Genomic DNA, 26,693 nt, shown 5'->3' with positions numbered 1-26,693 from the left:
AATCATTTACAGTATTCGTTACTTTGATTACTATGATTAATACTTTTGTATTTGAGTACCGGTAATCGTATCCAGAATCGTATTTCTCAGTGGGTAGGTATTTTGTGTAGGTATTCCGATATAATAACGACCTTCACCGATCTATTTAAGGGATAAAAATAATTTGATTACTATGATTACTTTTGTTACTTTTTTATTTGAGTACCTGTAATCATATCGAGAATCGTATTTCTCAGTAGGTAGGTATTTTGTATAGGTATTCCTATATAACAACGACCTTCACCAATCTGTTTAAGAGATAAAAATGATTTGATTACTATGATTACGTTTGTATTTGAGTACCGGAATCAAAGTAGATACAATAGTCGGTACTCGCTCTGATATACGATTGGTACGAAGTAACGAAGTAATCAGAGTAATCAAAGTAGATACAATAGTCGTTACTCGCTCTGATACGATTGGTACGAAGTAACGAAGTAATCAGAGTAATCAAAGTAACGATTTGCCTCTCTATATAGTAATCGTTACTTTCGGTATTCGTAAGTAACGAGTACTTTGTAACGAATAGTTACTTTTTCAACATCACTAGCGGATACCCATATCCGAAATATTTGCACCCTGGCTCATGCACAAGTGTTATGTGTTCTTCCACGATCGATTTACCATAAAACTTGGTACTGTTTTTTACTTGAGCTAAAGTTTTGTCTTTGCGTCGGTAACTTTCTTCTTTTACCGTTGTTTTCTCTGATTATATTTGTTTTTGTTTTCCCTATCAATCGAGCTTATCACCATTTTTCTGGGACCTCTTTGATTTAATAGAAATTTGCGATCATCCAGAGGCACTTTTTGAGATTTGCTACAAAGACAATTAATCAGTGTGTCACATTTGCATGCTGCAAGATCGAAACGTGTAGTTTTACTTTTGTTCTTAAAGCATTGAATTTTATTTTTGTAAAATTCACTGTTTTGCCTGTTCTTAAATAGTTTCATAAGTTTCATATACAGTCGAACCCTCTTATTAGCATACCGGTTATAGGAATATCCCGGTTTAAGGAATAGAAATTTGAGGTCCCGAAAAAGGTTTACTAGCCACTAGTGATTGGTTATTAGAATATCCTGTTTATAGGAATACTTTTCCTTGGCACGAAGGCTATTTTAATAAGCGGGCTCGACTGTATTTGTCATGATATGCTTTTAAAAGCTGAATATTTGTTGTATGTTAAATTATTGGAATTAACGCCTTTTTCCATATTTCCTCCAATTTAATTGCAACCTGTTCGGCAATACCAGAAAATTCTGGCTCTTTCTTGCTGAGTTTTTTATCCTCTTGCAACCACAAAATTTCATCGCTTGTTTGTATTTCGGTAAAACATTTTCAGATATATTTGGTGGCTGCCCAAAAATGGGGCGGTCCACAGCACATCTTTATTTTATTCCCCATGGTCCTGTTAAATCTATTTTAAAAATCTTTAATTTACAAACAACAATAATAACAAAGTAAGGCATCGCACCAAAAATAAGTGAAAATTACACGCACGGACTCACGAAGCGGGACATTTCAAAGGGGTTGCGGAGACTGAAAAAAACAAATAAAACTTTAAATATCGTTTAAATTTGTAATTGACAACATTTTAAGTTTTTAATTATTGATCTTGGATCGAGTTAGCACATATTTTATTCCAAATAATATAAATTGAAATTTCCATAAAAATCAGATATTTAATAAAATTCAAGGTCGTTGGGGGGCAGAAAATTCGCTTAGAAAAAAAAATTAAAAATACTAATATGCTGAAAAATAACACTAGCAGCTTTTTCACGCTATTAGATATAACATTTCCAACTTTTATTTTTTCGATGCACCCTAATATACAGTGATGAGCGCGCTAATAACGGGCAAAACAACGCAAAATATGCAAAACCAATACATTGCGAAACAAAAAGAGATGAAACTAGTGGAGGTGGGAGTGATCGTTGTTAGCGTATCCGCTGTGAGCTCGTACGTAGAGGGGATATTTACAAATTCTCGAGCGCCAGTAGTGGCAAGTTTGTAAACGTTTACCGGAAATTTGACAAAAATGTCAAAGTGATTAATGTAAAATTAAGATTAAAAACATTAGTTATAAAAAATATTAGTTGGTCAAAGCTGTGGTATATATTTTTACCTTAAATATACTTACGTTTTAAATACTGAATTTAAGTTTTTTTAATGTTCCGTAATATGTAATTATAATTTAATCTAAAAATCTTAAAAAAATCGATTACAATTTAATTAATTTTTTGCGTTGTAAATGTTAAGCGATAACAATTAAATAATAAATTTAAAAATTACCGGTGAAAAATAATTCCAGTAATCCGCTAGGAGCGCCACCAGCGAAGCTCAGAGCGTATAATTTAACATTACATTACATAGTTTCCCACCTTTAGACGTATCAGAGGAGTATAACAACTGTCACTGTGGCAGTAGAATTTTATAAAATACTTCTGTCACAGACGTCTAAAGGTAGGAAACTATGTAATGTAATGTTAGTTATATACGTTTATAACGGTAATTTCCACCTTCATTAGTTTCATCCCTTTTTGTTTCGCAATGTATTATGTTTTCTATATTTTGCGTTATTTTGCCGGTTATTAGCGCGCTCATCACTGTATAAATTACATATCCAGTAAAATTTGAGATATCAACCCCGTAGTCTCCAAAAAGTATTATATGGGGCAAGCAAACAAACTTTAGAGATTTCTTTACAAAGGCTCACCAATTATATTTGGTCACATGCCATATTTTTTAGGTAGCATAATTTTAAGAAAACCTGAGGCTATAGTTGGGTTTTAATTTCGGTGTTTTAATTCCACAAGGTGTTGCGAACTTTGAGAAAAAAACACAGTTTGATTCGTACACCCGGTATACAATGAAAATTTACTTGTTTAACAATAATATTATTACAGCGATATTGCTCAAGAATAGGGCTATAACATATTAAAAAAATTACTTAAATCGGACAACAGGTTTAGGAGATATGACCCATTTTTTGGAGTGCCCGTTTTCTCTGACGCGCAGTGTAGTTTCATAATCATATTAACATGTTAAGTTTAATACTTCAACCAGATTACTTTTCCTTAATTCACATTCTAACATCTTTTTTTTCGCAGGACAGTGACTGTGAAGAGAAGTCCTTGTCCCAAGATGATTCTCTAGATGGAATGTCAGATATAATGTGTGGTGAAAACTTTAATACTTTGAAAAAAGGACCACACTGGACAGATTTTACCAATAAACATTCTTCTTCTCCCATAGAACCCCCTCCGGAGTTTCAGGATGAACCTAAAAATTCCATGCTAGATTTTTTTTGTGAAAAATTAGCACAGCAAATTATTAAGAAAGCAATCTACGAACATAAAGATATCGAATTGAGAAAGCTGAAAGTTTTGTATCAGCTGCAAAGGCAACATTTACTAAGTAGGCCTTGTTTTCATTCAGAATTTGTTTCGTTTAGCCCTTGTCATATAGGAAGACCAACTTCTAGAGCTGGGTGAGTTAACATAAATAATAAGGAAAGTTATAACTGATATTAAAAATTGCTTCGCCACAAATAGTCCTGTCGCCAGGGGGTACAACGGCCTCCTTTATTCTGATGGACTTACCCAATTTTTTTATGTATTTTGACCCGTAGAACACGAATTTTGGGTAACAGTTGATCCGGATGTCAATAAGATTGTTATAAACAAGAAACTTGAGGAATTACATAACAGCGATTTTTCGCGAAACAAAACCTTTTTTTGTATTTTTTGGGTAATTCTAAGCAAAAAATGTTCTTACAAGTTTGCATTGCTAAAAATTAATTTTTTTATTGTCAAATAAAGTTATAAACAAATAGTGTTTCCCGTGCCCAATGCATGCGTTTTAATGCATGCTACGTAGAAATAGCCTGTTTGTAGACTCGCCTACTCGTTCGATTTTAAATGAGAAATGCATTGAAAACATCATTCAAGCACTATGTGTTTATAGCTTTGTTTAACAGTAATAAAATAAATTTTTAGCAGTGCAAATAATCAAAACCGATAGAATTTAACTTGAACTTTCAAATGCGGTAAGCAGAATTGCTATTTTATTTTTTAATCAAAAGTTATTACCCGATTCAAAAATTGCAAACGATTTTTTGAAAGTTCAACCGCGTTTATCTCGAAAACTGTGCATCCTACGAAAAAACTTGCAAGGACATTTTTTGCTTAGAATGACCCAAAAAATGTTTTGTTTTGCGAAAAATCGCTGTTATGTAATTCCTCAAGTTCTTTGTTTATAACAATTTTATCGACATCCGGATCAACTGCTACCCAAAAAATTCGTGTTCTACGGGTCAAAATACATAAAAAAAACTTATTTAAGCCCATCTGAATAAAGGAGGCCGTAGTACCCCCACTGGCGATAGGACTAAAATACGTAGATTGGTCGTGGCTACAAACTAAAATTGTTATAGTATCCACAAGCGCCGACTACGTGGGTGCTGCGGGGCCCGCGCCCCGGACAGGTAAATCTGTCCGGTGCGAAGCACCGGACGCCGATGGAGTTGAATTTTCGGTCGCCGCACGATACATGGAGAGGAAATTTTTAAGGCTGCCGTCTGCCGATCTCCCATTATACCGTGAAACCCCGTCTCACCCGCGCGCTTCGGGTTGAATTCTCGGACGTCATTCACTTGCTCGTTCTGTGTGTTTATTCTATGTTACAAGACAAGACCAGTCGAATATATTTCAATTTGTCACGCATTCTGTTTACCGCGAGTTTTTTTTTGGTGAGGGGACGTGCCATCACTGTACATAGATTAAGGCAGGTAAGTACAAAGGGGAAATAATTGAAGCGTTTATTTGAAAACACTTGTCCAAGAATTTAAATTTTGGCAAATCAAGAAAAACTGCCCAGCTTCAATTTATTTCAAATCCTACTTTTACTAAGATATTCATTGGAAGGAATGTGGATGTCAAAATAATTGTACAAGTTGATTTCATATTTTTATTGATATATTAAACAAAAATCGGTAGAAACTTAGCAAAATATATCATCTATAATATTCATAATATTAGAGGGAGGTATTGTGTTGAACAGTTTCTGCCATGCTGAACTAGTTTTCTATTACAAAAGAAACAAACATCACCTGTTATTAACAAAGAACGCACACAACTGATAAATTTATAGACAAAATCATTCACGCTTAGCGATGACCGTTGATTAAGATGGGACAAGTGTTGCTTTTACAACATACCGCTTGGACATCTGTTGTTTTTCTAAAACTATCCGAATATTCTATGTAGTTTACTCCGGACATTTGGGATTTTTACACAACTGAATGTGTGAAATCGATAAAAAAACTACTATTTTATGCGAACAACATATAAAGTCAAATTTGCAAAAAATGTACATGCGTTGTTTTTCAAATAAACGCTTCAATTGTGTATTAAAATGCTTTTGTTTTATGACAACACGAATGAAGTGTGAAATTTCCATTCTAGATTCCTGATCACTAGAAATGGATAAGTTCATAATACGTACTTCGATACAAACTCATCAGGCTACGAGGAATTAACAACCTGTTCCAGTTCCATCGACATTGTTGAGAGTTACAATGGTAGTAAAACCATAACGTCTAGTTGAAAGAAGGGCAGACAGTTTCGTGACACGTGGATTATCACTTATCCATGGATAACATATGACAGTACACTCGATAAAATTTTTTGTACTATTTGCAAAACAGCAGCCGCATTGAAGCTGCCAATAGCATCGACTGGAATAAATTCGCAGAGAGTCTTATCAACTTACGTTACAGAAGGTTTCAACTCGTGGGGTGACATGACATGACAGTGACTAGCTTGATGACAAGATTTGAGGGGGATACATTGAAGCATCTCAGAAAAGTTGAGGCATTTGCGCTGGACAAAGCGGAAAATGCAAATTATGTGACATCCTTTTGTAAAGAAGACTTCGATTGCGATAGATTGGCCCTTCAATAGAAATATCTTCTTGGATATTACATCACAGCGAAATGTCGAACTGGAATCTATACAGGATATAGTGATATATCTGAGGAGTCATAGCGAGCTTTATGATATTTTACCTGAATATTTAAAATTCATAAAGTTGTTGCTGGTAATACCAGTTTCATCATGTAGGTACGGCCGAAAGATCTTTCTCGTCATTGAGAAGATTGAAATCATATTTAAGATCAACAATGAGCCAGAAGAGATTAAATGATGTAATGATACTGAATGTTCATGGCGACATGGTGGAAAATCTCGATTTGGAACAACTCTGCAATGAGTTCATCAAACGGTTCTCTGTTAGGATGAACTCTTTCTCATTGTTCGATCCTAGAGAAAAATGAAATATAATATTTTACAGCCGTTGTCTGTTGTCTTATCATGTTCTATTGACTAATGGCAGTTTTATGTGTATTATTTTTTTATTAGTGTAATGTTGATCATGTCATGTTTATGTTTTTCGTAGATATAGGATATAGGTATGTTTACCAGTTTATCTATCTTCATATTTTTAATTCAATAAACGTTAATAAATTAGTCGAATATGTTTATTTTCCTGAAAAATTTAGCTACTCAGCCCACAATACCTTTTTCAACAGAAAGACAAAAACTTTGACAATCGAAGGTGAGGTGCACCGGACGGAATTTCTAAAAGTCGGCGCCGCTGATAGTATCACATATACAGAGTTACCCAATTTACAGTAACAAAATAAATGTAAATATTTTACTTACTCTAATTTTAGAATCTACTTAAAAAATAAAATAAAATTGTTGAACCTTGTTTTTTTATACCTATCTTTAATAGTGTTCGATTTTCTTTTTTGTGCAAGGCAGTGTCTTAGAATTATTAACTTATTACAAAACTGTTTAATTAATTTATTACAAAAATTTATTCATTTATTATCAACGTATTTTTGCCTATTCTTTTTAGATAGATATTACTTGTAGTACATGTTGATATAATTAATATATTAATTTATTGTACATAGTGTTTGGAATTTCAATACAATAGGTACAATATTTGGTACAAATAAATAGACTGAGTGATAAAAAAAATAACATACACCTACATTATATTTATCGGAGTATACGGCCCAGAAAATAACAAGCCTCAAACAACAAGGGAAATCTTTTATGACGAATTACAACAAGTAGTAGATCAAGTTAAAGGGAAGATGATAATACTGGGTGATTTTAATGCTCTAATAGGTAACCAAGTAATACCCGGAATTAAGCAAAAACACAGTGAAAATGTTAAAAACGAAAATGGAGAACTGATGATAAACTTCTGCACAAATAACGAACTTAGAATAAACAACACATTTTTTGACCACAAAGACCAACACAAATATACATTCAATAACACCCGTGGACAAAGATCTATGATAGATTATGTTGTAACCAACAGAGATATACATCCATCAAAAATAATCGACGTAAGATGCCTCAACTCAGCAGATGTAGGTAGCGACCATAGCATAGTATTATGTAAAATAGGAATCATTATGAAATATTTCACACCTAAGAGGGCAGCACCAACACAAACAAAAATCAAGGACTACATACGGAATCCACGGAATACTTATACAGGAAAAGAATATCAGAGAAGATTGCTGAGAATGGAATATTAGAAAACGATAACATCGATGAAAGCTGGCAAAAACTCAAAAATAACATAATCGACGCTGCAACAGAATCACTTGGAGAGAGAAAAGTAACGAATACTCACATATTAAAGAAGAAAACCCCGTGGTTTAGAGAGGAAGTTAAGATAAAATGCGAAGAAAAGAAGAAAGCCTTTTTACAATACAGAACAAAACAAACACAACAGGCATACAACCATTACAAACGAATCAGAAACGAAACGAATACTTTAGTGAGACAAATAAACAGGGAGCACTGGCAGAGTTTCTCAAAACAGATGGAACACGACTTCTACGGAACACAAAAAGAAGTATGGAGAATGATCAGAGGGCAAAGAAAGGAGATGAACGAACTAATAAAAGCGAAACACATTCAGAAGGAAACATGGGCAGACTACTTCCGATCTCTATTTGCTAAAGGCGACGATAATGAACCACCAACACCTGAAGTTACGACAAACGAAGAAATAAACATCGAGGAGGGAGAGGTAAAGGAAGCATTAAGAAAATTAAAAAATAGAAAATCTCCAGGAGAGGACAGAATATCGAACGAACTCCTAAAGTACGGAGGACAAGATCTAACTAAACAACTATTAAAATTAATACAAAAAATAATAGAACAAAACAGAATACCACAAGAATGGAGATCAAGCATCCTAATACTTCTCTTCAAAAAAGGAGACAAATCAGACCCGGAGAATTACAGAGGGATTAACTTATTAAACACAACATTAAAATTAACAACAAAAGTTATAACAAACAAATTGAATGAAATTATAACATTAGCAGAAGAACAACAAGGTTTTAGGTCGGGAAGGTCATGCACTGACGCTATATTTATAATGAGGCAAGTTCAAGAGAAATCGTTGGAATACAACAAACCGGCATATTTATGTTTCGTGGACCTTAAGAAAGCATTTGACAGGGTCACATTAAAGGACGTTATCCACTTGTTATACTCGAGAGAGGTACCTCTGGGAATAATTAAAACGATAGAAAACATCTACCAGAACAACACAATAAAAGTAAAAGTGGAAGATGAACTAACTGACCCAATTGAAGCCGGCAATGGGATAAGACAGGGGGATTCCTTGAGTCCTTTATTGTTCAACCTGATCATGGACGAAATAATAAAAAAAGTAAGAACTAAAAAAGGATACCAAATGGGAGAAAAACAACTTAAAATAATCTGCTATGCGGATGATGCAATACTAATCTCTCAAAGTGAAGATGATTTACAACGTATGCTGCACCAATTCAACATAATCGCCAGAAAATTTAACATGTTAATTTCCTCAAAAAAGACAAAATGCACGGTTATAACAGCAGATCCAATAAGATGTAAATTGGAGCTGGAAGGTCAGATAATAGAACAAGTGATGGAGTTTAAATATCTAGGCATCACACTATCTAGCTACGGAAGGCTCGAAACAGAAGTGGAAGATCAAGGAAATAGAGCAACCAGAGCCGCAGGTTGCCTGAATGACACAATATGGAGAAATAAAAATATGGGAAAAGAAATAAAAGGCAGAATTTACAAAAAAGTCATCAGACCAATAATGACATACGCGGCAGAAACACGACCCGACACAGAGAGGACAAAAAAATTGCTCGAAACAGCGGAGATGAAAACCCCTTCGAAAAATCGATGGTAAGACTCTATGGGACAAAGCTAGAAGTACAGATATACGACGGAGATGCAAGGTGGATAACATTAATAACTGGGTAAGAAACAGAAGAATAGAATGGAATGACCACATAAGCCGAATGACAACAAATAGTGTAGTCAGGACAGCGAGAGACGGTTCCCCAATAGGAAGACGATCAGTGGGAAGGCCACGAAAACGATGGAACGACAACTTACTAGAGGCACATTGAAAAAACAGACAGAGTCATGTCTATACAAAAAGAAGAAGAAGAAGATTATATTTATCCGATTTTAATAATTTTTGGTATACATGTTGCGTGTCCCCTACCAGTAAAATTATTAAATCTCCAACTTGATTCATCATCTTTTTGAAGCAGCTGGTTCAAGAATGTGTGGAGGATCCATGATTTCTTATATCTCATTGACACACCTGGGCATCGTTCAAATAAGTTTGTCGATATCCTGGTGGGGGCATATCCTTCCAGGCTAGTGTAACTTCGCGAGTAAGACCTGCTAAAGTCTGTAAGATCTGAGGGTTTTGGATGGTGTTTAGCTATGGAATAAGATGAGGCTCCACTACTTTCTGAATATAGCGTCAGGCTGTCATATTGCCTCTGCTACTATAAGGAATATCACCCCACACCATTATTTCCACTGTGTAGTCTTTCACTACGTCGTCTTTTCACTCTTGCCTGGCCATCATGCATCCCCAGACAGAAGCGGGATTCGTCACTAAAGACAACCTGATTTCATTTCTGGTCCCATAGAATTATTTTTCTACATCAGAGCAAACGGTTAGCACCCAAAGAAAACAGACCAATCTGTTGTATTCGGCGATATAACCTACGCATACAAACCATCCTTCCATACTCTTCAAACCACTTGCAATAGCTTGAGTACTACTGAATCTGTCTTTTAGAACCAGAAGTTTTAATCGGAGATCTTGTCGCTCTTTGGTCCCTCTGTGACACTCAGAATTCCTTACTCTTTTTCCTCGGCCTTCCTGAGTCCACAATCTTCAAACAGCAGTACCCATATTACATAAGGATCTGTTCGTCCGCAGGCTAGGCATTTTGAGCAATCAAAAAAGGCTTCCCAATCTTCTTCTTCAAGTGCCATCTCCGTGACGGAGGTCGGCAATCATCATAGCTATTCGGACTTTGGGTACGGCTGCTCTGAAAAGTTCATTTGATGTACATCCGTACCATTCTGACAGGTTGCGCAGCCACGATATTCTGCGTCTTCCTATGCTTCTCTTTCCTTGAATTTTTCCCTGCATAATCAATTGGATCAAGTTGTATCTCTCTCCACGTGTAATATGTCCGAGATATTCCAATTTTCTGGTTTTGATTGTATTTAATTAAAACTTCTATTTCTTTATTCATCTTTCTCAGAACCCCTTTCTTTGTGACGTGTTCTTTCCATGATATTAACTCTTCTATATATCCACAACTCGAATGATTCCAGTTTTTTCATTGATGCCGCATTCAAGATCCAAGCGTCCATTCCGTAAAACAGAGTCGAGAAAACATAGCACCTAGCCAACCTTACTCTTAGCTCTAGCTTTAGATCTCTTGTGCAGAGTACTTTTCTCATTTTGTTAAAATTCGCTCTAGCCTTTTCTATTCTAATTTTAATCTCCTGGAAGTAATCATTTGTGAAGTTGATCATTGTTCCAAGATATGCATATTGGTCTACTCGTTCGACATTGGTTCCGTTTATGAGGAGATTCTAGTTATTTCTTTGAGTTTTAGATATTCTCATAAATCTTGTCTTCTTGATGTTCATTTTTAGACCATATTCTTGGCTATATATCGCTATTCTGTTAACCAGGCTCTGAAGATCTTCAATATTTTCGGCTAAGACGACAGTGTCATCAGCATATCTAATGTTGTTAATGGGAACTCCGTTCACCTTTATTCCAGCTGTTTCACCCTCAAGAGGATTTTTAGGATCTCTTCCGAGTAGGCATTAAAGAGAACTGGCGACAATACACATCCCTGTCTCACCCCACGTCTAATTTCAATTTCCTCTGACAGCTGTTCGTTAACACGTACTTTTGCTCGCTGCTTATAGTATAAATTAGATATGATGATCCTGAGGTCATTGTAGTCGATCTTCTTTAATTTCAGGATATTCATAATTGTTCATGTCGTACGAATGCTTTATTATAGTTAATAAAACAGACATATAATATCTTGATTGACGTCTAGGCACCTTTGTATTAGGATATTAAGTGAGAAAAGAGCCTCACGCGTTTCTAGGCCTTTACGAAACCCAAATTGTGTATCATTAATATCTATGTCTAGTTTACGATATATTCGATTATGGATGAGTTTCAGTAGCAACTTCAGCACACGGGACATCAAGCTAATGGTGCGGTAATCGGCACATTCTCTTGCGTTTTTCTTTTTGGGGAAATAAACAAAGATCGATGTTAACCATTCTTTGGGTAATACGCCTGAGCTATAAATTTGGTTCATGAGTATCACTAGAACATCAATGTGCTGTTCAGCTACAATTTTTATTCCCAATCAGCTACACCAAATTTAAAATTTAACTGACACCATAAATTCATGAAAACTTAATGCTTCCTTTTCACCAAACAATTTACGCAGCCACCACAAAAGCTTAACAGATAAACCTGAAAATTGTATCTCTTGTTGTTCATGACAAGAGCACCTAGTAGTAGCTCTTGGCTTAGCGGAACTATGGTGGGACATTGGCCAGTCCAAGGAAGAGGTGGATAGATGAAGTGAGAACCAATGCTAAAGAGATATTGAATGTGGATAACTGGAGGAGAGCAGCCAGGGACAGAGATACTTAGAGGCGGATGCTGGGGAGGCCAGGCCATAGGAGATAGTGAGAGTTCATGACAAGACAAGGTGATATGTAAAAAATGAATGAATTCTACTAAACACACGAAGGTGTTTATCTTTTTTGTCTACTCAGTATACTACGTTCTTAACTTAAATGGAACAATCTGTATTTTAATTTTCATTCATTCATTTATTCTCTTTGCCTTATCCCTATGCGGGGTCGGCTTCCCTAATTGCATTTCTCCATACAATTCTATCTTGGGACATATCAATATTAATCCCCTTTACCAACATGTCCTGCCTAATCGTCTGCCCCCACGTCTTCTTTGGTCTTGCTCTCCTACTCCTTCCCGGAATCTGCACTTCAGCAATTCTTCGTATTGGGTGATTAGCGTCTCGACGTTGAACATGACCAAACCATCTCAACCTATGCTCTCATTTTGGCATCAATTGGTGCCACACCTAGACTTCCCCTAATATACTTATTTTAATTTTATCATTTTTTGTCACTCCACTCATCCATCTAAGCATTCTCATTTCCGCCACATGCATTCGTTGTTCCTCTTTCTTTTTCACTGCCCAACATTCAGTTCCGTACATCATAGCCGGTCTTATGGCTGTTTTATAGAATTTTCCCTTCAACTTCATTGGAATTTTCCTGTCACACAGCACACCACTCGCTTCCTTCCACTTCATCCATCCAGCCCTAATTCTACTGCATGCATCTCCATCTATTTCTCCATTACTCTGTAATACCGATCCCAGGTACTTAGAACTATTGCTTTTTACAATCAGTTCACCATCCAAAGATACCATGTTATTTGTAGTAACGCCATCTTTAAATGAACATTGCAAATACTCTGTCTTTGTCCTACTAAGTTTTAAATCTTTTTCCTCCAGAGCTTGTCTCCACTGTTCCAGTTTTTGTTCTTAGTATCTTTCACTATTTCCTACTAACACGACATCATCAGCATACATTAAGCACCATGGAATGTTCTGTAGTTTCGCTGTTATCTGGTCCAAAACTAATGAGAATAAATACGGACTAAGCACCGAGCCCTGGTGCAATCCTACTTTCACATGAAATTTATCAGTCTCTCCCACACCTGTCCTAACACTAGTCGTTACTACCTCATACATATCCCTCACAATCTTTACATATTCACCAGGGACTCCTTTCTTATTTAGTGCCCACCACAGAATCTCTCGAGAAACTCTATCATATGCTTTCTCAAGATCAATGAATACCATATGAGCGTTTGTTTCTTTACTCCTATATTTTTCCATCAACTGCCTTATAATGAAAATTGCATCTGTTGTTGATCTGCCCTGCATAAAGCCAAATTGATTCTCGGATATTTCGTATCCGTCTATCAATTACTCTTTCCCATATTTTCATGGTGTGGCCACAGTATATAGGGGTTCCACAATAAAACCACTCCTCTGTCGGCGCTTTGATCTCAAGAAGTAATACCGGCAGTACGCAATTGGTAGTTCACCAGTGGTGGATGCGGGTTTTCCCTGTTAAAATCCGTACGTTTCTATGCGACTAGCAATGCGAGAGTGGGGTAAAAGCGACTGCCAACATTGCGCGGTCGCCATGCGCGACTACAGATTTACTTCCAATTTTTCGGAGAGTGGTTCTACTGTCGTGTGGCTAAGCAGTTTTATAGCCCTGTAGTTTGTATATTGTTGTATATCTCCCTTGTTTTTGTAGACAGGTACTAGTATACTGCTTCTCCATTAGTCTGGCATTTGTCCAACTTCCATAATTCTATTAAATAAACCTGCTAGCCACCTTGTTCCTGTCTCTCCCAATGCTCTCCATGCTTCCCCAGGAATATCATCTGGTCCTACCGCTTTTCCTTTCTTTATTTTTTTGAAGCGCTTGAGCCACTTCCTCGTTTGTTATTTTGGTGACCATTTCTGCTACTGTCTCCGTTGACTCTACAGGCTGTCTGTCAATTTCTTCATTTAATAAGCTGTCAAAGTACTTTCTCCATCTCTTTTTAACATTCCCTTTCGTGAACTAGTATTTTATTATTTTGATCTCGGATACATCTAATCCGATTAAAATCTTTTGCTTTCTTTGCTCTCTGTTTGGCTATTTTATATATCTTCGTTTCGCCTTCCCTGGTGTCAAGTTGATCGTATAGGCTTGAATACGCTTCTGCTTTGGCTTTTGCCACTGCTACTTTCGCTTCCTTTTTCGCCACCATATAGTTTTGAAGATCTGTGTCGGATCTAGTTTCTTGCCACTTTTTATATAATATTCCCTTCTCTTTTATTTTTCCTTGTACTTCGTTTGACCACCACCAAGTCTCTTTATCCTCAAACTTTTTTCTTGGCGTTTTCCCAATTATTTCAATAGCAGTATCTCTAATACTACTGACCATTTTTCTCCAAATTGTATTAGGGCTTCCTTTCATGTTCCAACATATTTTGCCTACTATTCTTTCCCTGAATATACCTTCTTTCTCTTCTTTTAGCATCCACCACTTGATTTTTTGTGGTCCTCTCCGATATTTTGGTTTAGCTTCACTTTTTACTTCCAAAATATCGGATTTTAATTTATTTTCAAATATACTAAATACTTAATGTATTTTTTTAACTGTTCCCTATGCGTATATTTGATAATTTTTCGATTTATTTAAGTCTTGTGTAACTTTATTTTTGAAATTGAAATTTATTAATGACACGCCGTTTATTAATAGAAAATTAAAAATACAACAATTTTTAGTTCTAGAAATTCCTTGGGTTCATCTAGATTGTCGAGCTCCCATAATTCACTTTCAATACCGACAACTCAAAAGGTAGACGATTCTACATTCATTACTCAGGCAGTTTCACATGACACGTTATCTTCCAACCAAATAAGTGATTTGTATAATGTACCCTTTGACAGTGACATATACGCAGTTCCTATTGATGTAGTAAAGCCGCCTTTGAAACCCAAAAGAGCTCAACTGCAAAGGAAAAGAAGAAGAAATACTGCGTGGGGTTACAGAGATTTAGAAGCCAAACATTATCGAATGCAAGTTGATAAAAATCGAACACTGGAGTTTCATAGGGTGAGTATAATCCGAATACAATTACATAAGTTCGTTTTGGATACAGCAAACACCAGCTTAATTTTTATCAAAATTAGCAGTTTTTTTTGTATCCAATGTTGTTCTTCAAGATCCTCCTCATTTCTCACAGCTACATCTTCCGGATCATTGCATAAACTTTGTACGGGATCTCCAGTTTAACGTCGAATCCAAACTAAGCCATACTAGACATATTATTACGACTTCGTGGTTCGAAGCGGAGACCTGAGCAATATTTTTTATGTTTATGCTAAAATTGCTATGTTTATGTTAAAAAATTGTATATTTGCGAGGTGGCATTCGTTTTAAACGACTTATTTTACATTAGTGCGCTGACAAGTATACCTATATATACAGGGTGTCCCAGACTAATTTACCAAGGCTATATCTCTTAAACGAATAGAGATTTTCGAATGGGACAAAAACAATCTATTCCATTTGTAATACATTGTAATATGGCGTAGAAAAAATCATCCCCTAAATATTCATCCCTTAGTTACAACCCCTAACTTTAATTTTTTTAATAGCACCCTGTACATTTTTTTATAGTTTTGGATGTGGTCTTTGATCGTCTATTCAACACATTTTTTAAAAATAAAATCGGTTCGTAAATAATCAAGAAAATATCAGTTTATTTTTGTTAATTATGTGTCCCAGATTAATTTATCCAGGCTATATTTCTTAAACGAATAAAGATTTTCGAATGGGACAAAAACTGATCTATTTCATTTGTAATACACTTTAATATCGTGTAGAAAAAAAATCATCCCCTACATATTCATCCCTTAGTTACAGGGTGCTATTAAAAAAAATTAAAGTTAGTGGTTGTAACTAGGGGATGATTTTACGCCATATTAAAGTGTATTACAAATGGAATAGATTAGTTTTTGTCCCATTCGAAAATCTTTATTCGTTTAAGAAATATAGCCTGGATAAATTAGTCTGGGACACATAATTATCAAAAATAAACTGATATTTTTCTTGATTACTTACTAACCGATTTTATTTTTAAAAAATGTGTTGAATAGACGATCGAAGACCACATCCAAAACTATAAAAAATGTACACGGTGCTATTAAAAAAATTAAAGTTAGGGGTTGTAACTAAGGGATGAATATTTAGGGGATGATTTTTTCTACGCCATATTACAGTGTATTACAAATGGAACAGATCAGTTCTTGTCTCATTCGAAAATCTCTATTCGTTTAAGAGATATAGAGTGGGTAAATTAGTCTGGGACACCCTGTATATGTTACGGGCAATAACGTAAATCCTGTCAATAACGTTAATAACCGACCAATATGGACAATGGCCTGTTGAATTAGTCATTGTCGCCAATGACCGGATATTAGCGTTATTGTCCATAGAAACTGGACATTGATGATACTTTTAAATTCTTGATAACAATTACATCATTGTCCGGTCAATATCAACGTTGCCGAAGATACATGGATGAGCACGGTGTAGGTCGCGATCGTGGTCGAGGTTTACGTCGATGACGGGCAGAACATACCGAAGATACCTTCCTTTCAGTGTTCTTTGTGGTTTCCATATAACCAAAACTTGTCGCAACCTGATTACAACAAGAAATGAATAACTACACCAGCCGTATCTCCTGCGAATGTCACGTGATTTAAAAACCACCAATAAACTTTAATTTAAAACGCGATTAGCAGCTCGATCGCGATGTAAAACAAACTATTTTGTTTTGGCATCTACATCGCTGTAAACCGCGATGAAAGGTCGCGAGGGTCGGAGGGTGAACGGGTGACACATCCTTGGTATGTGCGATCTCATAAGAAAATGAAGGTTTGTTTTGACATCGATGTAGTGACGGCAATCGCGACCTACACCGCGCACATCCATGTATCTTCGGCATGTTCGTGCCTAAGACCAAAATTAGCCATTCACTGCCCATGGTCAGTATCTCGAAAAATTAGCGTTATTTTGGGGATTTATAACGTCGATGTTAAAAGTTGTACCATTTGTTTTCTATGAAACATTTTGATCTAAAACTTTCCAGAAAATTTCTTTGTACATACTCTATATTTTAACAGGAACGTAATTATAAAGCTAAATTTCAAATTTTGTCACTCAACTTTTGCGATTAAACTTTGCAATTCACGAATCTACACCTTTTACTTTAAAAAATTTATATTTTTTATTATTTAAGACTGGAAGCTTAAAACAGGTACCATTGTCTTTAGAAAGGTGAGCAATATATATACTGTACAATCTTTAGAAAAAAAATATTGAAATGGAACAGAGTTGTAGCGAGCTAAACGCAAAAAACGTGATTTCATTTTTTTTTTATTTTTAGGGTAAAATTGCGATTTTGACAGTATTCCCCACGTTAAATTGTAAATAAACTTCAACTTAGTTTTTAGCACCATCAAAAAAATAAAGTAAAATCAAAATTTGCCATTCACCACCCATGGTATCTCGAAAAATAAGCGTTATTTTGGTGATTTATAACGTCGATATTAAAAGTTGCACCATTTTGTTTCCGTAAAACATTTTGATGTAAAACTTTCCAAAAAACTTCTTTGTACTCTATATTTTAACATCAAGTGATTAAAAAGCTAAATTTCAAAGGGTACCCCCCGTTAAGATAGGCAAAATGCCCTCACTCTCAGAATTCAATATATTTATTTTTTTTACGTTCTATGCAATTAAAAAATGAGATAACGCGGATTTTTAGGTCGCCACCCCCCTTACCCCTCCCCCCACAGCCAAAAACGTAGATTTTTAGATTTAATTTTTTTTAGTTGGGTTGCAATTGATTTAAAAATTTCAAAAAATTCACACGTGTAGCTGAGGCTTTTACAAAACATGTCCATTTTTTATGAACCCTTAGGTCAAGTGTACATAACCTCAATTTTTTTTTAACTTTTTTAAAACCTATAACTTTTTTTTGGAGGGGGCTGCAGGTCCAATTTTTTTTGAATTATGTGTATTTTATCAAAAGCTATCTCCCTGATTTTTTTCAGATTTTTCCGTCAGATGCGCCATCTTGAAAAATCCGAAAAACTGTTTTTTTAGGGGGTTTTTGGGGATTTTCTCCATTTTATAGACTGCAACATAGATCAACTCAAGGTTTTGTTAATAGATTATGTATAATTTGAAATAACTGAGTATATTAGTATATTCAAAAATTGGGCGAAACACTTTTAAACCCCCCAAAAACCATGTTTGATTAAAGTTTTGTAAGGATTTTTGCGGGTCTAATTATTTTTTTTTGAGGTCGATACAGCCTGATTATTTTTTTTTATTTTTTTACGTTCTATATGATTTTAAAAAATTAGGACTCAACGCAATTTTCCTCCTCCCCCACAGCCAAAAATGTCAATTTTTCCATTTTATTTTTTTTTTAAGTTGGTTTGCAATTAAATTATAAATGTTGTTCTGAAGCTATTTCTTTGTGGCATTTTTGTAATTAACTATTCTAAATGGGAAATAAGCCATAATTTAATGTATTTTGTGCATTTTGCGTATTTTATCAAAAGCTATCTCTCTGATTTTTTTCAGATTTTTCCGTCAGGTGCGCCATCTTGAAAAATCCCGAAAACTGTTTTTTTAGGGGGTTTTTAGGGATTTTCTCCATTTTACAGACTGCAACATAGATCAACTCAAGGTTTTGTTAATAGATTATGTATAATTTGAAATAAATGAGTATTTAAGGATTATCAAAAATTGGGCATAATACCCTTAAACCCCCCAAAAACCATGTTTTTTTAAGTTATGTAAGGGTTTTTGCGGGCTTAATGATATTTTTTGAGTTCGATACAGCCTGAATATTTTTTTTCATTTTTTTACGTTATATGGGATTAAAAAAGAAGACTAATCGCATTTTTAGCTCACCACCCCCTCCCCCTGTCAACACACAAAAAACGTCAATTTTTCTATTTTTTTTGTTTAAAGTTGCAATTAATTTAAAAAATTTTATGAGGCTTCTACAAAACATATCTATTTTTTATAGACCCGTGTAGGTCGAGTGTACAATATAACCTCAAAATTCCTTTTTTATTTTTTTAAAACGTATTTTTGACTTCCAATCGATATTTTTTTAAAACGTCCAATGAATATTGTACGTCTCGCTCTCTCGCGGACGGCCGCTTCAATACATGCTTATCGCTCATTTTTAATTATTAAAAATAATAGTTTATTAAAATAGGCTTTAAGCTTTGAGTTGGTCGGTTTATGAGTTTCATAATAATAATTTTTAATCGAGTAATTAAGCCTTGAAAATGGCCATTTTCGCGTTTTTCAAATTTGAAATTGATAGAATTTATAGAAAAATCACAAGATACCTTTTTTGCTCAGCTTGATCCAGAAAATCTAAAGTCCAAAGTGAAAAAATTGATTTTTTGAATTCGTTTAAAAAATGTTTAAACAATTTTCCTACTGCGGTACTGGCTGGCACCTTGTGGATTTGTTATAAGGACCTGTTTTTGAGTAAGTTTGTGCAAAAAAATTAATCGGAATAATTTACCTAACGGGACAAGCATACAGCGGGGACTATTTGCATTATGAGCCAAACGTAGATGGTTTGTAAAATACACAAAACACAAAAAAAATTAGCAGCCATCGCCGAAAAAAGTTATACGTACCTATTAAAAAAAAATGAGGTTATAATATGTACACTCGACCTTCGGGTCCATAAAAATAAATATTCTCTAAAAGCCTCAGCTGTGCGTGTGAATTTTTTATAATTTATAATTTAATCATTACTAACTATTCTAAATGCGAAATAAGTCACAATTTAACTAAAAAATGATTTTATTAACGTTTCGATGTCCGCCACGGACGTCGTTGTCAAAATACAAAATAATAATAAATTAAACAAAAATGTTGCTTGGTAAAAAAATGTTCTAATAATTTAATTTAATCTGACTTATTTATATAGATCGTCCCAAACCATTTTTTCAGTGCGTCACAGATTATCAAATTCTCTCTATCGCATTACAGATGGAGAATAAAATCATTTTTTAGTTAAACTGTGGCTTATTTCCCATTTAGAATAGTTAATTACAAAAATGTCACAAAGAAATAGCTTCAGAACAACATTTATAATTTAATTGCAAACCAACTTAAAAAAAAATTAAATGGAAAAATTGACATTTTTGGCTGTGGGGGAGGGGGAATAGGGGAAGTGGGCTAAAATTGCGTTGAGTCCTAATTTTTTAAAATCATATAAAACGTAAAAAAATAAAAAAAAATATTCAGGCTGTATCGACCTCAAAAAAAATAATTAGACCCGCAAAAATCCTTACAAAACTTTAATCAAACATGGTTTTTGGGGGGTTTAAAAGTGTTTCGCCCGATTTTTGAATATACTAATATACTCAGTTATTTCAAATTATACATAATCTATTAACAAAACCTTGAGTTGATCTATGCTGCAGTCTATAAAATGGAGAAAATCCCCAAAAACCCCCTAAAAAAACAGTTTTCCGGATTTTTCAAGATGGCGCACCTGACGGAAAAATCTGAAAAAAATCAGGGAGATAGCTTTTGATAAAATACACAAAATTCAAAAAAAATTGGACCTGCAGCCCCCTCCAAAAAAAAGTTATAGGTTTTAAAAAAGTTAAAAAAAAATTTGAGGTTATGTACACTTGACCTAAGGGTTCATAAAAAATGGACATGTTTTGTAAAAGCCTCAGCTACACGTGTGAATTTTTTGAAATTTTTAAATCAATTGCAACCCAACTAAAAAAAATTAAATCTAAAAATCTACGTTTTTGGCTGTGGGGGGAGGGGTAAGGGGGGTGGCGAGCTAAAAATCCGCGTTATCTCATTTTTTAATTGCACAGAATGTAAAAAAATTAAAAAAATTGAATTCTGAGAGTGAGGGCATTTTGCCTATCTTAACGGGGGGTACCCTTGGTCACTCCACTTTTTGTTTGGTTACTTTAAAATTTGGTTACTTTAAAAAAATCATGACTTTTATTAGAATAAGACTGACAGCTTTAAACAGATCCCGTTGTCTTCAGAAAGGTAAGAGTAATATACGGTAAAAATTTCAGAAAAAAATATTAAAATGGAACAGAGTTGTAGCGACATAAACGCAAAAAAACATGATATCATTTTTTTTTTATTTTCAGGGTAAAATTGCGATTATGACAATGTTCCCCACATAAAATTCAAAATAAATCTCATTTTCGGCACCATCAAAACATAAAGTATGACTAAAATTGGCCATTCACCTCTCCGTGGTCAGTATCTCGAGAAATAAGCATTTTTTAGGGGGTGTGCCGCTCGTCTATATGTTTATACAGGTTTAGCAATTCTACCTGCCACTGGGTCACCACACCACTTCAACGTCATTGCTACGCCATTTGGTTGCCACGTTGGTGAGCGCCTTGCCTAAGATTGTTTCGCGGATAACGGCTTCTTCATAGCAGTTAAACAGGAAAACGGGATGGTGATGACGCAGGCTTGCCTTAAGCCCTTACCAATCCTAAACAATGTTGACAGTCGTCCATGTACCTCACTTTTACTGAGTTGTCTACATACAGGTTCTCTAGTAATGAGATTAGATTTTTTTGAGCACCCATATCCAGATATTTCCACATTTTGTCCCATCTGACAACAGTCAAATGCTTTTGTACTGTAGTCAATACAACAAACGTATATGCTCACATTGAATTCCCTTTGTTTTTCGATAATATGTCTTAGGTGAAAAATTTGTTCTCTAGTGCCCCTTCCTGGCATAAACCATGCCTGTTCTTGTAGTATTTTAGGAAGCAAGTATGTCTTAAGTCTTTCTAGGGTAATCTACAGTATGACTTTGCTAGTGTGTGGTATAGGGGCAATGTTGCTGTAATTGTTGAATATTTCTTTAGATTTTTTTTTGTGGATTGATACATAAACTGAGTTGGTCCAGTTATCCGGTTACCAACCGCCCCAAGGAATCTACTGATAGTATATCCCTTTCAGTCCCCATGTTCGTTTAAACGAACATCAACTTTTTCTAATCACCAACAATAACTAATTCACATTTTTTATGGTGAATCACCATGATCCTCTACACAAACATCGTCTTTGTCCATTGTATTAGTCACAGTGCCACACTTGTTCTGAATAGCTTAGTTTGGTTGATAAATAGCGCATGGTAACACATATTTTGGGCTTATCTGCAATTCGTGATATTTCCTTTGTGTTTAAACTTATTAGATTCGTTAAAATCTTATTTGAAAATTATTTTACAGGTATGTACTTAGTTGTTAGTTTTTACATGTATGTACAAACATATGAAAAATATTAGATGCTTAATATAGTTTCATACAAAAAACCATGTGTTCGTTTAAACGAACATGGTGACTCAAAAGTAATTTAATTTTCAAATTTCTTATTTCGACAACATGTCTAGAAAGGCACTAACTGAATCTGAACTCCTTGATATTATCAATAATTTGTCAGATATCGAAGTTATGAGCGGTGATGAAGGAAATGATGAATTACAGACCTCACAGGATACCTCAGATGTTGATAATTCTGATTTAAAAGCTAAGCAATATTGATCAAGTAATACCATGTTTAGGCGATATAAATAAATTTTAGATAATGATGAAAGATCCGAATAGCAAAAATCTGCCACTGAAGAACAAAATGGCGTGGATCAATTGCCCATATTTGACGAGAACAAGGAAGGTGCAAGGTGTAAAAATGGAACCTGTCTGAAAAAGACACACATTAGTTGTAGTAAATGAAAAATTCATTTATGTATTGTCCGTGAACATAATTGTTTCGTTGATTTTCATTCAAAATAAATGTTTTAAGATTTTTTTTTGGTGTCTCTTTTATATGCAATACCCTTGAGTCACCATGGTTGTTTTAACGAACATTAATTTTAAAAAAAATGGGTTCTACGTGCAATATTTTTTGTTCATAAATCTTTAAAAAAATAATATATCTCAACCTCCGAGTTTAAAATTTTTATCTTTACAAACAAAAACTCATGACTGAAAGGGATATTATAGGTTTGTTCTAGCAAACAGTCAATAGTCAGAAACCGACAGCAACAGTTGGTCAGTGAGAAAACATAATACAATCACCAGTGCTATCCCCTCTACTCGCGCTGGTCCACTATTCGCTGATGGTTTCAAACCGTTTGAAACTGATGCTAGAACAAACCTAATAATACACTTCTCTACTTTGGACTTTGGACAATGGGAAAGATGTATCCAATTATCGTGTACAAAGATGGCGTGCCCTCCAGCATCCATTATTAACGTGGATACCAGATTTCATTGCATCCTAGGTGAACTATACGATAGAATAAAGAACAGCATTTGCCATGTGATTAGCTACACAGTGCTGGAAGTTCTCACTACCTTTTCCGCTAACCAACCTGATTTTACTTAAAATTTGAATGAGAATTTGATATTGACACTTATAGGGTTTCATTGTTGGGGTAGATGATATTTAGTACTATGTTATATTTATAGTAGGCGAGGAAAGTATGCTAAATGTGTAGTCACTCGAGCGTTATAGGGACCTATTGGGTTGTGAAGAGTAGGTCCTAAAACCAAAAAAAATATGTAAAGTTTTCCATTTTAGTGGAGACTTTCCATTTTTTAATTTAATTTTCCATTTCCAACAATCGTTTTTTAGATATAGCGCCATCTATCCATAATTCGAAAAATGTCTCGAATAAAAGTTACTTATTTTTACGTAAGGAATCCAAATCTGCAATAAAAATGGGGGCTCCCATTTAAGATTTTAAAGTATGTTAGTAAAGTTCCCACCTCCCTGGGGGTCGTGTTTAGTGCCATTCGATATATTTTTCAAAAATATTGAATACGTATATTTTTCAGTTTTTCGATCTGATGTTCATTTCGCGAAATATCGCGGGATTCGTATTTTAAATTTGCCCCTCACTCCTCTCCGTGGGGAGTCGTGTTTGGTATCATTCGACAAATTTTTGAAAAATATTTAGCACGTATTTTTTAGTTTTTCGATCTGTCGTTCATTTCGCGAAATATTCGCTTTTTTCTTGTGAAATTTTGTGACTCACCTATTTCCTTATGCCCCGCTCAAATCGTCAGATTTTTTAAATATACGCTGTTTTGCATGTATGTACTTAACTTACCTTATCTTAATCTGACGATTTGTTTTTCTAGATTTTTTTTTCGCCCCCCCCCCTTAACGAACTCTACTGTATGAAGAGCTAATATATGGTAGAGGTACATTTACAGGGTACAAGGTTTCTCCCCATATGATAATCTGACGCGCTCGAGTAACTGCAAAAATCCCCGCTTGGGCTTCCCTACCATTATATTACGTTTATATTTTACGACATCAGTATCTCTAATTTCAGTCTATTCTGCTTTGTTCGTCGCGTTGGCAATATGTTTAATATCCTTTATTAAACAATGGATTTATTGTCGCGTGTAAACTAATGCTAATTTTCTCAAATATTATTGTATGTATGGCATGTGTAGCCTACAATTTTATTTATTTTTCACATGTGGTTGATGTTAAACTGTAACAATTCTTTGTTTTATTATATATTATTGTGTTTTAATTTATCAATCAAAGATAGAATAAAAATTTTAATTTTTTTAATATAACGCGGGCACATAAATTTGATACACCCTGTATATTGATTTGTAAATATTTATTAGAAGTTAGCTTTCACGCAAGGTGGTTTCTCCTTAATGAATTTTTCCATGAAGAATATTAAAAACATTTTTGTAAATAAAAGTGAAGTGAAAGTTATTTAGGATTATCATTTTAAACCGATTGTTTATTACGGGAAAGGTAGAAGCCATAGGTAATTAGTTCTTAGAAAATTAAGGTAAAGAAAGTTTGGAATTTTAATCTCTTTTTGTTTAACCCCGAGTAAATTTTGTAGAATTTTCCGAAAGTAATTATTATGATGGTAGGAATAATTTTGAAAGTATGAGTGCGTTTTCGAATGAAAAAAGAATGGGGAGAGAGAAATGTTTCTGATTGGCTTGGCAATTTGGAATGGGGAAAGTTTTGTTTGAATGTTGAGATAGTTTGGAAAAGAAAAGATCAGTGTGTTACCGGCATCCGAAAGGAGCAGTCAAAAGTTTTCGTGAGTAGTTCAGAAGCAAGTACTAGTGTTTTGTTTTGATAGTGAGAGTAGCTGAAAATTGGAACGAGAGAAATCAAATCGAGAAGAAATACCTCTTTGATTCTGTAAAGTCCAAGAGAGTAAGTTACAAGAATTATCATTATTAAAATTATTTGTGACACCAAGTAAAAAAGATACTTGGGTCTCAGGAGATTATTGTTGAGAGAAAGAGAGGAGAGAGTTTTGGAGTTTATTGAACGAGTACTGGCAAAAAGAAGCCTGGCTTGTGTTTTTGGAGAAAGAGTTGCTGGTATCCTGCTGGATTGTTTGCTGAGAACGGAGAGGGCTTTGATTGGTAGCCTAACATAATCAACAAGGAGGAGCTGTTTGGGTCAAGAGGAGACATCATTGTGTGTGAATCAAAAAGGTCAGTCAATAACCTATGTGATAGATTTTCTTTATAATCAGAAGTTAATTTTTTACGTAAAAGCATATGCATTTAAGATTCCAACATTTCAAAAATTTAATAGGAAGTATAAGTACTTTTGCGAATACCAAATTTGTTTGTTTAGCTTGTTTTATTAATGGTATCAAGAACAAAGCGATAAATATTTTTTTGAATTAGTTTAATTTATATGATAAAGGTTTCATTTGGACATTTATGCCCACAGAATTTAATTGATAAATTTACAGAGCATTGCTTTTGATAAGAAAGGTATTTGTATGTGTTTATTTATGATTTTTCTATTTATTTCCTTTTCCTATTTTATCCCGATAAGGATCAACTAAGAGATACTGAAGCCACGAGAAAGGATAAGTATAACCTAAGAGAATTTAATTAAATTTTTTTTGACAAAAGGCACCCTGAGATTTTTTCTTAATATTTTTATGTATGATTTGCGTTAATTAAATAATTGATCACATAAATAATAATTAATATAAAAGTAATAGAAAGCAGATCATAACAATATTTTAATTAGGCTTGAAGCGTGGAGTTTGACCTCGTAATTCATTTATAAAACACGTAAAAGATAAAAGATAGAGCAGTCACTATGAACTAGTAAGGGCAGTATAAAATCGTCAATCCAAAGGTCTACACACTTCACGTCAATTTTAAACCGGGTTAGTGTCAATAAAATGGTCTATATTGGGGTTGGTGGTCTTACTTACATCCAGAACTTCAACTCGTTGCTGTGTAACAACTACATTCGCTCCTGATCAGAGATTATATGCATGGTTTGCTATAATATGCTTTAGTAGATTACATATGTCTACCCCCCATTTCTCCTGTTATCTGATCTGCATCCGGGGCTTTATACACTTAGCTTTTTGAGTGCTGCTTATACTTCTGGCCTTTTAAACGTTGGCGTTGGCTCTAATTCAATATATTTTAAATATTATGTTTATATGGCCATAATC

At 34.5% G+C, this 26,693-nt stretch overlaps 1 protein-coding gene across 2 annotated transcripts in view; it reads left to right on the top strand.

The window, feature by feature from the left end:
- Positions 1-26,693, top strand: part of LOC126889809 (uncharacterized) — a 168,098-nt gene that overhangs the window by 16,405 nt on the left and 125,000 nt on the right. For both annotated transcript variants that reach the window (XM_050658468.1, XM_050658467.1), the window contains exons 2-3: positions 3,148-3,527; positions 14,878-15,208. In XM_050658468.1, the coding sequence (XP_050514425.1) occupies positions 3,199-3,527; positions 14,878-15,208 (660 nt within the window). In that variant the 5' untranslated portion in view covers positions 3,148-3,198. The remainder of the gene's footprint in view (positions 1-3,147; positions 3,528-14,877; positions 15,209-26,693) is intronic.

The sequence above is a fragment of the Diabrotica virgifera genome, chromosome 8 (genome assembly GCF_917563875.1).
Source record: "Diabrotica virgifera virgifera chromosome 8, PGI_DIABVI_V3a".
NCBI classification, from domain to species: Eukaryota; Metazoa; Arthropoda; class Insecta; order Coleoptera; family Chrysomelidae; genus Diabrotica; species Diabrotica virgifera.
This window is presented reverse-complemented; position numbering and strand designations above follow the sequence as displayed.